Source organism: Akanthomyces muscarius, chromosome 2 (assembly GCF_028009165.1).
Source record: "Akanthomyces muscarius strain Ve6 chromosome 2, whole genome shotgun sequence".
Taxonomy (NCBI): domain Eukaryota; kingdom Fungi; phylum Ascomycota; class Sordariomycetes; order Hypocreales; family Cordycipitaceae; genus Akanthomyces; species Akanthomyces muscarius.
Genome location: NC_079242.1, coordinates 1132173 through 1145568, shown reverse-complemented (window position 1 = coordinate 1145568; position 13396 = coordinate 1132173). Strand labels below are relative to the sequence as shown.

The 13396-nt window shown below is 56.6% G+C and overlaps 6 protein-coding genes across 6 annotated transcripts; 4 read left to right on the top strand and 2 right to left on the bottom strand.

Moving 5' to 3' along the window:
- Nucleotides 1-324: 324 nt before the first annotated feature.
- LMH87_003476 (uncharacterized protein) lies at nt 325-1354 on the top strand (the record flags this gene model as incomplete). The annotated part of the gene is made up of 3 exons (XM_056193510.1): nt 325-359; nt 522-910; nt 996-1354. The coding sequence occupies 3 exons, from the start codon at nt 325-327 to the stop codon at nt 1352-1354; spliced, it is 783 nt and encodes a 260-aa protein (XP_056048267.1).
- A 606-nt stretch (nt 1355-1960) lies between these two features.
- Nucleotides 1961-4561, top strand: LMH87_003475 (uncharacterized protein; the record flags this gene model as incomplete). Its single annotated transcript, XM_056193499.1, has 1 exon — nt 1961-4561. The coding sequence occupies one exon, from the start codon at nt 1961-1963 to the stop codon at nt 4559-4561; it is 2601 nt and encodes an 866-aa protein (XP_056048266.1).
- Nucleotides 4562-4889: 328 nt separating this feature from the next.
- LMH87_003474 (uncharacterized protein) lies at nt 4890-6108 on the bottom strand (the record flags this gene model as incomplete). Its single annotated transcript, XM_056193488.1, has 2 exons — nt 4890-5972; nt 6046-6108. 2 exons carry the CDS (start codon nt 6106-6108, stop codon nt 4890-4892), a joined length of 1146 nt encoding a protein of 381 aa, XP_056048265.1.
- Nucleotides 6109-6617: 509 nt separating this feature from the next.
- On the top strand, nt 6618-7982 carry LMH87_003473 (uncharacterized protein; the record flags this gene model as incomplete). The annotated part of the gene is made up of 2 exons (XM_056193477.1): nt 6618-6689; nt 6762-7982. 2 exons carry the CDS (start codon nt 6618-6620, stop codon nt 7980-7982), a joined length of 1293 nt encoding a protein of 430 aa, XP_056048264.1.
- A 369-nt stretch (nt 7983-8351) lies between these two features.
- LMH87_003472 (uncharacterized protein) lies at nt 8352-9301 on the bottom strand (the record flags this gene model as incomplete). The annotated part of the gene is made up of 4 exons (XM_056193466.1): nt 8352-8436; nt 8492-8792; nt 8924-9035; nt 9287-9301. 4 exons carry the CDS (start codon nt 9299-9301, stop codon nt 8352-8354), a joined length of 513 nt encoding a protein of 170 aa, XP_056048263.1.
- Nucleotides 9302-11660: 2359 nt separating this feature from the next.
- Nucleotides 11661-12794, top strand: LMH87_003471 (uncharacterized protein; the record flags this gene model as incomplete). The annotated part of the gene is made up of 1 exon (XM_056193455.1): nt 11661-12794. The coding sequence occupies one exon, from the start codon at nt 11661-11663 to the stop codon at nt 12792-12794; it is 1134 nt and encodes a 377-aa protein (XP_056048262.1).
- Nucleotides 12795-13396: the final 602 nt, after the last annotated feature.

Genomic DNA, 13396 nt, shown 5'->3' with positions numbered 1-13396 from the left:
CACCATCATCTCCTCAACGCCATGTCGCAGCCTCTGCTCCCCATTGGGTACCAAGTATCGACGTCGTGGGCTCGGGACGTCGTAGCCGGAATGAATGGGCTCCGGAAAAGCAGGATAACAGTGACGAAATGGACTCTGCTGCAGCGCGCTAGTTGATGAAAATCGCCCCCGCGCTGGACCTCGGCGCAATTGTCCATGGATAAAATGCTCTTGGCCCCTTAGTGTAGCACAACAGCATTAAACTTTACAATTGAACCCTCTGAAGCTCGATTTTCCCCTTGGCATCATCTTCTACAATCCCGTGTCGTTTTCATCACTCCGAAAATGTCTACCGAAGAGGCCAAGGTCAAGCTCTACTGGTAAGTCCCATCAGCAGTGCAGCTTGCTAAGCTCAACCACGACGGTTCCTGCAATGGACGAGCTATGTCTCATCCCATCGCTGGTAGCCAATAAAGAGAAAAAAGCAAAAAAAAAATTGGCAACAAGAGACACTCTTGGCTAACGGCGACATCTCCCCGCAGGCTCGAGCAGTCGCGCTCCCAGCGCATCCTTTGGCTCCTCGAGGAGCTCAAGGTCAACTACGAGGTCGAAATCTTCCACCGCGACAAGCAGACCTTCCTAGCGCCCCCGGAGCTCCAAAAGGTGCACCCGCTCGGCAAGTCGCCCGTCATCAGCATCACGCCCCCCGGCGCCGATGCCAAGCCCATTGTGCTGGCCGAGAGCGGCTGGATGACCGAGTACCTCTGCACGCACTTCCTCGAGGGCCAGCGCCTCGTCCCCAAGCGCTGGCAGGAGGGCAAGGAAAACACCATCGGCGGCGAGACCGAGGCCTACCTCCGCCACCAGTACTACCTGCACTATGCCGAGGGCACTCTGATGCCCTACCTCGTCCTGTCGCTGGTCATCGGTCGTATGTATCCCCCTCCTGCTACTTGCCATAAACTCTGTGCGCGGCGCGCGGCCCAGAATCATCTTCGGACTGACCCCATCCGCAGGCCTCAAGAGCACCGACATCCCCTTCTTCGTCCGACCCATCACCTCCATGGTCGCCAACAAGATCATCTCCGCCTTCATCGCCCCCAACATCAAGAAGAACCTGGCTATGCTCAACGACCAGCTCTCGACCTCGGGCGGCAAGTACCTCTGCAACGACCAGCTTACCGCCGCCGACATCCTCATGAGCTTTCCCCTCATTGCTGCGCAGGCCCGCTTCAAGGATATCGTGCCTGGCTGGGAGCAGACCTACTCCCGCGTCTCCGAGTATATCAAAACCCTGGAGAGTAGCCCGGGATACAAGAAGAGCATTGCCAAGGTGGAAGAGCTGGACGGCGGCAAGTTTACGGCTTCGCTGTAGTGTCAGTTCTAATTGCGCCAGCTCAGTAAGGGCTTGTTTTGTAATGCAGTTATACCATGACAGTCAATTTAATTTATGGCGTGAACCTCGCGCTTCTTGCTTCGTAAGGTTTTTATATTCTCTTTTTTCTTTTTTTTTTCAATATGGTGCTCTGTAATTTATCACATTGAAGCTCTCTGCATCGTTGCCGTGCCAGTAGCTGTAGTGCACTTGGCACTGTACCTCAGCTCTCCATACATTACCTACAGTCAACGGCAACTTACGAAACGTGGTTCAAGCACTTGCTCCTTGCGGTTAGTGAACCTAAAGATACTAAACTCAAGTAAACAACATTTTTTTTTGAATAATAATAATAATAATAATTTCTCAGGGAGTGGTAGGCTCTGGAAGTAGCCCCGAGGGACGTACTGTGGCATGCTCCACCAAAAAGCTCAAGGATCCACCCCAGAATCTCAATCTCGAAGATTCACCAAGAGCTGTCCCTGATAGCAACACTCGACATCACGATCCACCGCATCCCGAGTTCCGCGCGGTTTTTTCTTCGTCGGACGGACGACCTGAGGGGCAGGCGCATAGACGCTCGACACTTGCATCATTATAGGCGCCATGCTCCCGTCACGCGCTGTGTGCTCAAGATGCACCTCGCAGCTGCGCACCCAGGCTTCCCAGCCCATTGCCAAACTGGCATTCTCGTCAGTCGCCAATACGACACACAATGGCCGACCGGGACGACCCTCGAAGCCTTCCACCCAGGAGCGGAGGACGACACGCCATCGCGATGGCAAGCTCAGGTCCAAGCCCGCTGGCCCGCCGCCCCGTTCCAAATCAGACGTCTCGGCCTTTGACATGTTCAACCAGATTGTCAATGCCAACAATACTGGATGGACAGGTAAAACGACCGCCATACTTCCCGACGATGGCCTCTCTGGAACGAAGCCAATGTCCGAAATCGATATTACATTCATGCTAAGCACTCTGGTGGCACGGAAAAACGAGCCCGTAAAGCAACGGCTTACGACGTTTGAGAAGTCGATATTCCCCCATTTACGAGCCTATGGTACCAACCTTCCGGTGCCCATATCACAACTTGTGAAAGAGTTCATCAATGGCGCTTGCAAAGACGAAATCCAACATGGACGGGCTGCCTCCTGTCTCGAGCTCGCTCAACTCGCAGCCCGCCTAGGCTTAACAAGTCCGCAAATCCCTAGCATCATGGCGCTCAAGATATGCCATATATTTGCCACAGGCAAAAACTCCAGCTCCTATCGCAAGTTTCTGGCACAGAACTTGTTGGAACTTTGGATGCATGTTTCGCAAATGCAGCGGCTACCCGAGCAGGGCCAGCCCCTGCGGCTGGCCCTGCCGGATCAGGTTGAGTTCAGAGTTGCCTTGAGGAGTGCGCAGCAATCGAGTGATTCAGCCAACAATGACAGCAAAGTTACTCCAGAGGCTTTTGTTAGTGCCCTGTTTCCTCAATTTGAAGCTAGCCGAGCAAGAGAACTTGTGGACGGACTTTTAGCCACACTTTGTTTTGTCTCCGACTCGCGATACGTGCCAGAGCATGCACAAAGAGACTTTGCGCCGTTATTGGAGCTCGCTAGCATCTTTTTCAATGAGTTCAGCCAAGGTGCGGAATCAATGCTACGACAATTTCCTCATCAGGGCTCCCATCATGCCGTTCCCTTTCCATCAGAGAAGTCTCATGAGCTTCATTCATACATCACGAATCAATGGCCGATACTCGTTCAACTCTTATCGAATGAAAACGCAGCATGGCGTCAAGGAAGTGCTGCCAGTGACTCTAAAACCAGCCTTTCACAAATGCACAAGCGACTGCGAAAGGCATATCAAGAGCGCAACAAGCCAGGCGTGCAGACCATCTGGGCCGAATTTTACCAAAAGCAAGCCGGAAGCGCAGGTTTGCGCTCTGCAATACAAGCCAGGCCTGAATTGATGGACTTTTTTATCTTCATCGCCTGCGCACTCCGACTAGACTACGAGTACAAAACGGCCGTGGAGATGATGGCCAAGCTGCACATTCCACTCACGCTCAAGACGTACACCAGCATGATGCACGGCTGGAGGCTCTGCAAAGATACGAGAAAGATTGACGCGCTGTGGAATCAACTCGAAAGCGCAAATGTGCGCCTCGACGTGCCCATCTGGACGGAGCGCCTCGCGGCCTACATCCTAAAAGGCAAGACTGGCGCGTGTGTGGCTGCACTTGCACAGCTGCAAAAGCAGTGGAACGACGCGGTGCAAAGCAATACCATCGAAGAAAGCGGTGCCGTGCAGCCTAGCATTGAAATGGTGAATGCATGCATCAAGGGCATCCTGGAGATTGACCCGCCGGCGGCCAAGGTGCTGCTCAGCTGGGCGCACAACAACGGCATCAAGGCGGACATTAGCACCCACAACATCATCCTACGCCGGGCGTTTGCCGCGGGTCCGGACGACGTCGCCTGGATCATGGACATGATGGAGAAGAACGGCGTGGAGCCAAACCAGGCGACGTTTATCATCCTAATCGAAGAGATGCTGGCGTTGACAAGCCACGACTCGCCCGAGGCGCAGGTCGAGGCCGTCAACCAAGTCTTTGCCGACCTGGCGCGGTCCAACTTTGCCCTGACCTCGGAGCTCTACGCCAAGGCGCTGCACGCCGTGGCGTCCCTGGCCAACGCCTCGGACGCGGCCGTCGACGCGGTGCTGGCGCACCTGCAGCACCAAAACGTGCGCGTCAACCCGTACATGGTGACGATTCTCATTGAGCGCTCACTGCAGCGCGCCCCGCGCTCCTTTGCGCCCATCGAGGCGCTGCTGCAGCGGCACGGCATGGCGGACACGTCGCGCGGCGACCAGACGCTGTGGGAGCGCGTCATCCGCGCCGCCGCCCTCACGGGCGAGCCGTATGTTGCGCTGGCGCGCTTCGACGAGCTGGCCGCCGCGGAGCGGCCCGTCACCTCGCTGCCCTGCCTCAACGAGCTGCTCCGCGCTCTGGTGGCCGAGGGCGACCGGGACAATGCGCGCCGCGTCGTCGACTCGGTGCTGCACAACAAGATGGTGGCGCAGGCGCAGAGGGGCTCCCACGAAGACATGGACGACGCGCGCTTCTGGAAGCATCACTTTTGGTACATTGCCAAGGAGAATAACCTCCTCGACGAGACCAACATGCCTGGCGGCCTGCACAAGCTCATTGAAAACTATTAATAGCATAGTGGCAGCCCGTCTTGCTTGGGCGTCCTTTTTTTGTACGATTATTGCGGCTATAGGTTGCTGTTCTATTTCCCCGTTTTACCTATGACCCTCTGTAGATTAGTATATTCAATACTGTACATTTGCCAGAGTTTCTGGCTATCCCGCAACCTGAAGAGTTTCAACATGGTCAAGTTGTAAAGTAATAGCATTCGTCATCAAAGGTCATCAGACATCATTTCAACTACCAAAAATTATCAACGCCAATATCCCGCTTTGTCCCAAAAATTCCAAGTCTATATACACCACATATTCCAGCGTTCCCGAGCTCGCAGAAACTGCGCTACGACTGGGCCATGACCTCGTCCTCGTCTTGGCCAGTGCCGCCGTCCTCTACCTGCTCCGGCTCCGGCTGCGACTGCTGCTGCTGCTGCTGCGCGCCCAGGACCGCAACCACAGCCTCCAGGCCCTCCACCTCGTCCCGCGCGAGCCCTCGCCCGGCGCCCTGCCACTCGCCGTCGCGCACCTCGCCCGCGGGGCCGAGCTCCACGCCGGCCACCGTCTCGAGGTACCGCCGCGACGCGCTCTCGACGTACTCGGCGCGCTCGCGGCGCCAGCTCTTCTCCTCGTCCGCGTCCTCCCTCTCTGCCGCTTCGTCTTCTTCCTCCCCAGCACCTCTGCCGACAATGTCCGGAAGAAGCGACCGCAGCGACGAGGACAGCGTCCGCAGCGTCTGCAGCTGCGCGAGGGTGAACTCGGTCGTTGTTGTGATGGGCCGCTCGGTGCCGCCCTCTTCCAGCGTGCCGCGGTCATGCAGGAACCCGAGCACGTCCGTCTGCGACGCGTCATCTTCGCCGCCGTCTTCCTTCTTCACGGCACCGACGGTGGATGGAGCAGCCACCGGGCCCTTGACGCCGAGGGCGGCGCGCAGCTTGGCGAGGAGCGCGTCGTTGCGCACGCGCTCCGTCTCGAGCACGACCTGCAGCTTCTGGCTGGCGTGCAGCCTGCGCCGCAGTTGCGTTACGGATTCGACGCTCGGTGGCGGCGCGGCGTCGGAGGACGGGGCGGAAGAAGTAAAGTCGAGACCCTTGTAGTGCGCGAGCTGCATGTACGGCTGGTCGGCGGGCTTGACGGTGAGGATGTTGCGCATGACGTAGAGCTCGAAAATGTCAAAGTTCTTGTCGATGGACGCGTTGAGCAGCGTCTCGAGCTGGTGCGTGCCGTGCTCAATCTCGCGCTTGGCGGCCTCGTCGGGGCTTTGCTGCTGTGACGAGGGATCGCTGGGGTCGGCGCCGGGCGCGCCGCGCTTCTTGGAGGGGCCGAAGCCCAGATTCTGCGCGGGGAGCTTGGTGAGGGCCGTCTCGACGGCGGCGAGGGCGCGGTCGGCGAGGACATTGACGGCGTTGATGATGTCGTCGAGAAGGGACTTTTTTTTTTCGTCTTTGTTAGTTGCGCCGGTCCGGGATATTCCGTCTTCTGTTTTGGCAAGGGAAACATACCACTGGCGGGTAGCTAAAGTGCTCGGTGAGCAGCTCGTACTCTGCGTTGTCGGGCGCCGACATGGCGATGTCGTGCGTTGGCGGCGTTGTCGAGGGAAAACGGTGCTGGTTGAAGCATGGAGTGAACGCGCTTTACTGTGGGAGACGCGTTGGTGGTAGGCAGCGTGTAAAGCGGTAGAGGTGGGCGAGTTACAGCGCTGCTGCGTCGCTGAGAGTCGTCGGCGCGATGAATTATGCTACTTGTGAAATACCAGCAGAAATTGGGAATATCAGTGAAATAAGCCAATTCTTCAATCCCAAATGTTGTAAATGCGAGGTACAGAAGCTCTTTTGGAGAAGCTTGGTGGTGGGGTTACCCAAGTAGTTAGTCAAGGCAGCGGCGCAGGGTCGTGCAAGCTCAAGTCAAAGCCTCCCCGCAGGTGCGTAATCGTCACTCCACCTGTTTTCTCGTCTACATTGTTTTACACCACGCAAACGCCCTAGGACCGACAATCGACGACACATTTACTCGCTACGAACCTCCCTTCTCCACGTATTAGAAGCTTGCAGCGGCAACGGCGAGATCCGTCATCATGTCGAAATTCGGCGACGTGCTGAAGAATGGATGGCATCCAGAGAAAGGCGCTTCACTCAAAGGCCAAGTGGTACGACGCCCAACCACTTTTACTCTTCAGGCTCTCGTTCTTTCGCCACTGTATTAACACTCTTTTCTGTAGAAAGGTCTCGTCGGCCGCGGCGAAGACTCCAAAGACGAACGCAAGGACCACGTCTCCCGGCCGCTGCACACCCTCACCGACCCGTCGTCCCTACCACCGCCGCCGCAGCGTCGCGGTACCGGACTCACCCCAGTCCCCGTCTCGTCGTCGGGCGGCGACAAGCGCAAGGTCGTCACCGCGCCGTCCAAGTACCAGGACCCCCACGGCCCGCGCGTCGAACCGCCGGCCCGCATAACACGCGAACCGCCCGAGGGGCAGGAGCAGATCGAGGAGGCGACGCCGCAGCCGCCTCGCCCGTACCGGACGAATACGACAGGCCTGCAGACCGACCACTTGCCGCCGCCGCCGGGTCGCAGGGACGGCGCCAATGTCAGAAGCCCGCCGTCGTACGGCGCGGCGACCAACACCACGGGGGTGGCGCGTGCCGTGCCGGCTCTTCCTGGTCGTGGTGGTGGTGCAGGAGCTGCTCCGCCGAGCCTGCCGCCGCGGCTGCCACCTCGTGGAGCAGCCACACCTCCCTCTTCGAGCCCTCAATCCACGGGAACCGGCGGCGGCGGCCTGCTCAACCAGGGCGCTGTGAATCGACTCGGGGCCGCCGGCGTCTCCGTGCCTGGCCTCGGCATCGGCAAGAGCAATGCCGGCAGCAGTAATGCCGGCCAGCAGCAGCAACAGGGCGGTAACCACATGAACGAGCTTCAGGGTCGCTTCGCGCGCTTCAACACATCAACGAACCCGCAACAGGAGCAGCAGGAGCAAGCAGGAGCGGCGACGCCAGCGACCAGCCAGGGCACGACGTGGGCGCAGAAGCAGGCGGCGCTCAAGACGGCGTCGCAGTTCCACAAGGACCCGTCGCAGGTGTCCTTCGCCGACGCCAAGGCCGCGGCCGGCACGGCCAACAACTTTCGGCAGCGCCACGGCGAGCAGGTCGCCGCGGGGTACGGCAAGGCGCAGGGGTTGAACCAAAAGTACGGCGTGGCGGACAAGGTCGGGGGCTTCGCGAGCAAGTTTGGAGGTGGGGTAGGTGGTGGTGGTGGTGCCCAGGAGCAGCAGCAGCAGCAGCAGGAGACGGGTGTGGTGGCAGCGGTAGCAAAGAAGAAGCCACCGCCGCCGCCGCCGCCCAAGAAGAAGCCGGGCCTGGCCGCGGCGGCCGCAGCAGCACCACCAGCCGCCGAGGAGGATGCGCCGCCTCCGATTCCCATGTCGACAAGACCAGCTTTCTAGTTCCGCGGCTGGAGCTAGCCTCTTTCCCAGGCTGTTCATTCTCTTCCTTGTTCCATTCGGTTGATGGTCGTTGGTTTCCTGTTTTACAATCACATTGGCGTTGATAGCATAGCTTCAGGACACATGAGCATTTATTAGGTCATCAATTCATCCTTGTTTTTTTTAATCTTGCTTGAGGCAAAAAAAAAAAGGCTAGATCCAGTGATACATCCACCATTCGATAAAAGGAAGAAAAAGGCGCCAAGACTTTTTTGCAGTTTGGCTGTTTTTTTTCTCTTACGTATATGCACCTCCCGAGGCAAATTTTATCCCACATCAGGAAAGAGAGAGACAGAAAAAAGAGCCAAGGGGACCTCGCGAGGTCAGATCTTAGACCTTCATCTCCTTGACACCGTGCTTCCAGACAATGATGTAGGGGGTGACACCATCCTCGCGGTAGTTGAGGAGGACAATGCTAGAAGGGGGTCAGCATAATGTCTTGTGAGTTTGGGGGGGGGCAAGGGACATACAGGCCATCGGGGTTCATGGACTCGCCGGTGTAAAACTCAAAGTCCTTGAAGTTGGGGAGGAGCTTCTCCTTGACGTAGGTCTGGGCGCCCTTCTCAAAGGCGGTAATCTCCTCGGCGGGGGCGCCGCGCTCCTGGAGAGCGGCCTTGACGGCCTTCATGTAGCCCTTGAGGTAGACCAGGTAGCCCTTCTTGTCGAACTGGGTGGACTGGAGACGGAAAGAGTTGATAATGTTGTTGACCTTGACGTCGGCATCCTCGACGCCCTCGTCGGCCTCCTCAGCAGAGGCGTTGGCACCGGTGTCTGTGAGGGCCGGGGTGTTAGCGGGGTGATGCACGGATAAAACTGGAACAAATGAGTGCCAGCATTCCAAAGTCCTGCGGCTGCTCATTTCTTTTTCCGACTCCTTCTCATTGGGGGCTGTGCAGACGTACTGACGACAACGGCACCCTCGGTGATCATGGCGCAGTCAGCCTCGTAGACAATGTTGTCGACGAGCTTGAGATCGTACGAGTCAGAGATGATCTCGTCATCGGTGAGGATGTCCTATGGAAGAGAATCATGTTAGTCGAGGCCATGTCGAATTTTGTTTTGTTTTCTGTTTTTCGCAGCGGTTTGTTATTTTGGCGGGGGATGAGGTCCCTGGTGGTAAGGGAAGGGGGGGGTTCACGAAAATGGCGGGGTGCAGGAGGGGAAGCGAAAAAAAAAATCGACACTGGCGCGGGGTTCGTCGGGCGCGCGCGGACGGCGCAAAGCTGGAGGGAGCTGGGGAAAGGGATAGGGAATCGAAGTCGTACCTTGTAGATAAGCATGATGGCGGTATTGGTCCGTGAGGAAGAAACGAAGAGGCCGTGAATGAAAGTGGTCGAGGTGGAGGGAGGAAAGGGAAAGAAAAAAGAGAGGTAGAGGCAAAAAGCAGGATGGAAGGAAAAGTGGAGGGGCTGCGCTGTATGGGCGCTCTGTGTAGGTACGAAGTATGGTACCTAGGTAAGGTATGGCTCTCCCCTGCCTGTCTGTCCTGTCTGTGGTGTCTTGTTTTGCAGCGAGAGAGGGGCAGGCTATTCTGGTGGGGTCCAGACCTTTTTTTGCTGTAGCTTTTTTTTTTTTTTTTTTTTCCTTCCTTTTCACGCGCTCGCAAGTCTCTAGGCGTGCTGCTACTGGCTGATGGGTACGGCTGGCCCCTCTTGTTGGCTTTATTTATTTGACTTGAGGGTGGTGGTGGTGTCGTTGCGGGAAGGACCTCGTTTCTCGTTGACTGGGGCGACGGCTCCGAGTGTTGGCCTCTTTTCTTACAACGAGGGGATGATAGATGGTCTCGACGCTGGCACAATGGTCTTGTTTAGAAGTCACATGTAGCTCGAAACGGGGTGAACTCTGGTAGCGAGTAGCAGATTTGGTTGTCTTTTTGCTGGAATTGGTGCCGCTCAGTGCGTTGGCTGTCACTGACATGAGGCATCATGATGCTGATCATGTTGGGTCAAACTAGCTCTCAGAACCAGCAACGGCGAGAAAAGCAACGGAAAAAGCCACTGTTGCTGTGGAACACCACATCTGAGCATTGCAGGCATTCCTGAGCGAGCTCGTAGCCACCACTCACATGGCGTCAAGTCGGCCAATGTGTACCATCGCAGCCTACCCTACACTTGTCGGATACAATTCTCATTTGGGTGCCTTGACCTGCTGTCTGGGACATGTACGGATACCAGCTGGATGGACAATGCAGGACAAAGCTGCCCTCTTCTTTTCTCCGGCGAGTAGATGTGGTGCCGGTCTCTTTGGCGCCGTAGATTCCCTAGGCGAGATGGCAGGGATAGAATTCGAGACAAGACCAAACATCGGCAACAAGAGAGCCAACAATTATTGGTCAACTTCAAACCCAAGCCATCCTCGCACCAAAGCCCCTGACCAGTGCCTCGCTCTGCTGCTTTACGCGCATAGTCACCCCACCTCGGACTACCTAGGCACGGCTCGGATCGGACAGCTACCACACCTGGCGGCGGCTTCCCAGGGGCGCCGTGAAGTGTGTACGCGGCAGTACAGCAAAGGTAGGCTGAACACGCAGGTACCGAATTATCAGATCCTTTTCCCTCCTCCCTCCCTGCCCAGTAAAAAGGTCTGCTGGTACATGCCAGACACGCAGGGGGGGTGAGAAGTGACACATGCCCTCCTCCTCTCCGGGGGTGGGCGCTGGAAGTCGGATTGCCGAGTGGTGTCATTTCCAGGCATGAAAGCCTGTCACAGCGCCTTGTCCGTTGCAACCGGGCGCTGAGCTTGGAACGAAAGAGGCGCGACCAGGTACCTATTTAATAAGCAGGTTAATTAAAAGCCCCGGTGCTTTTTGATGGGGAGGCCTTGGCTCGTTTTGCGTAACCACGTCATCTATCCGGCCGCATGCTTTCATTATTGTGCAGAGTACCGCCATCACTATGAAAAGCTCTTGCAATACTTGGATTCACATCACAGTCGGTATTTATAGAAAAGGGCAGCTCTCGTGCTATTTACTAGTTACCAGTTTTGTAGTTCAGGGGATGGAGCGCAACCGTGCTGGGCCACTTTTTGGCAGAGGCGACACAATACGCCCTTGGCCATCTCCGAGCTTCCGTTCCGAACAAGGAAATAGATCCAGTTTAACAAAAAAGGGTGGACAAAACAGCAACAAGTTAAAGGTACATTCTCAGTAGTTACCTTTAGCGCTGGTGGCCAGCGAGTTAGCGGCCATGTGCAGTACCAAAAGTCGCCCCCCGTAGCCCGTGGCCAAACCGGTAAATAAAACAGAGGCGCATCTTTATCCGGCGCGATCCACCCCCGGTTGGTTGCGACTCTTTCTTCCCTTTCCACCTTCAATCCCACGACGCTCCTTTTTCCTTTCTCAACCTCTCTACATCTTTTCAAGATTGAAACGCAATCGGAACCGTCTGCGTGTTCCGATTACTGCGACAAACAGCTTTGCTTACCCCCATACGACTACGCACTCATTAATCCACTGCTTCCGGCGCTCGACACACTACACTCCTTTTTTTCGCCACCATTTTTTCTCGCATGGTGATTTCATCATCGCGGGACAAACGCGCGCCGCGCGCAACCTTTCGCCCTACTTGGACCTGCCGAGTCCAACGCTCCGATAAACAGCAGCCCAGACAGAGAGCATAATCGACCAACGTCGTCGCGGCAATGTTCAACGCCACCTCGGCCAGCCTCTCCTCTGCCGCCTCTTCCATTATGGCCAACAACAACAACACCACCCTCTTCGACACGGCGCTCCCGCCGCTCCCCGCCTACGAGCTGCAGCCGCGACCCGATCTCCTGCCCTGGCTGCCCGACTTTTGGCTGTCGCTCGTGGCGCCCATCGTCGTCTACTGGGTCATGTCGCTGCTCTTCCACCTAGTCGACACGCTCGACCTCTTCCCGCAGTACCGGCTGCACACGCCCGAGGAGATCACACGCCGCAACCACGCCTCGCGCTACGAGGTCGCCCGCGACGTCATTCTCCAGCAGATCATTCAGGTCGTCACCGGCGCCGCCTTGCAGCTCGCCGACCCCCCCGAGTACATTGGCAAGGACGACTACGACGTGGCCGTCTGGGCCACGCGCGTCCGCCTCGCCCAGCGCGCCCTCCCGACGCTGCTCGGCCTCGTCGGCCTCAACGCCACCGCCCTCTCCAAGAACATGGCCGTCGCCCACCCTCTGCTTGCTGGCGCCGTCGCCGGCGGCTACTACCCGTTCCTCCGGACCGACGCCGACGTGCCCGTCTTTGCCGCCTGGGAAATGGCCGTCGCCCGCGCCATCTACCATGTGCTCGTCCCCGCGCTGCAGTTCTTTGTCGCTGTCTTCATCCTCGATACCTGGCAGTACTTTCTGCACCGCCTCATGCACATGAACCGCTGGCTGTACACGACTTTCCACTCGCGCCACCACCGTCTGTACGTCCCCTACGCCTACGGCGCGCTCTACAACCACCCCTTGGAGGGCTTCCTCCTCGACTCCCTAGGCGCCGGCATCGGCTTCAAGATCACCGGCATGACCGCCCTCCAGGGCACCTGCTTCTTCAGCTTTTCCACCATGAAGACCGTTGACGACCACTGCGGCTACGCCTTTCCCTGGGACCCCCTCCAGCTCATCACCAACAACAATGCTGCCTATCACGACATCCACCACCAGACCTGGGGCATCAAGACCAACTTCTCCCAGCCCTTCTTTACCTTTTGGGACCAGATCCTCAGCACAAAGTACAAGGGCTCCCGCGAGGACCGTCTAGCCGACAAGAAGCGCACCGCCGAGAAGATGGCGGCAGCAGCAGCGAAATAAAACTGCTATGCACGGCTTGACACTGCTTTGCCTTTATTCTGGCGTACTACTACCGGTATCATGCTGGGTAAAGGGCTTCGATATATTTATGAAATGGCTCTCTGTTTTTCCCATGTAAACTTGTTTTTGGATGACGAGGTTTCGGTCGCGTTCGGTCTGCGGTGTTTTTTGCCCCCTTTTGCTGTTTGCATCCACGTTTCATTCTGGACTTCATTCGTTTTTTTTTATTTGACCATTTGTACTGGAATGAGATGGGTTGCGGGCAACGAAAAAATCATAATACTATAATGATGTTGCGAGTGTTGCTTCGTTTTTCAACACGTCGCTTCCTCTACACTGTTTTATTTTCTTCTTCTTCTCCCAGGGTCTCGTACTCTGTTTGATGCTATTGGCATCATTTTCTTCCTTCCTGTACTATACCTTTCCCCCTTCTTCTTCTCATGTCTGGGATAGTTACATCTCGACTTTTTTTTCAACCATTACACACTCGTTTTTTTTATAGCATGGCGATGCCATTGGGGCTGTCTGAATAGGAATTCTGTTTTTTATCACATATATAATGTCGAAACAACAAATTGATTTCAATAATGGCTCCAGGAGAG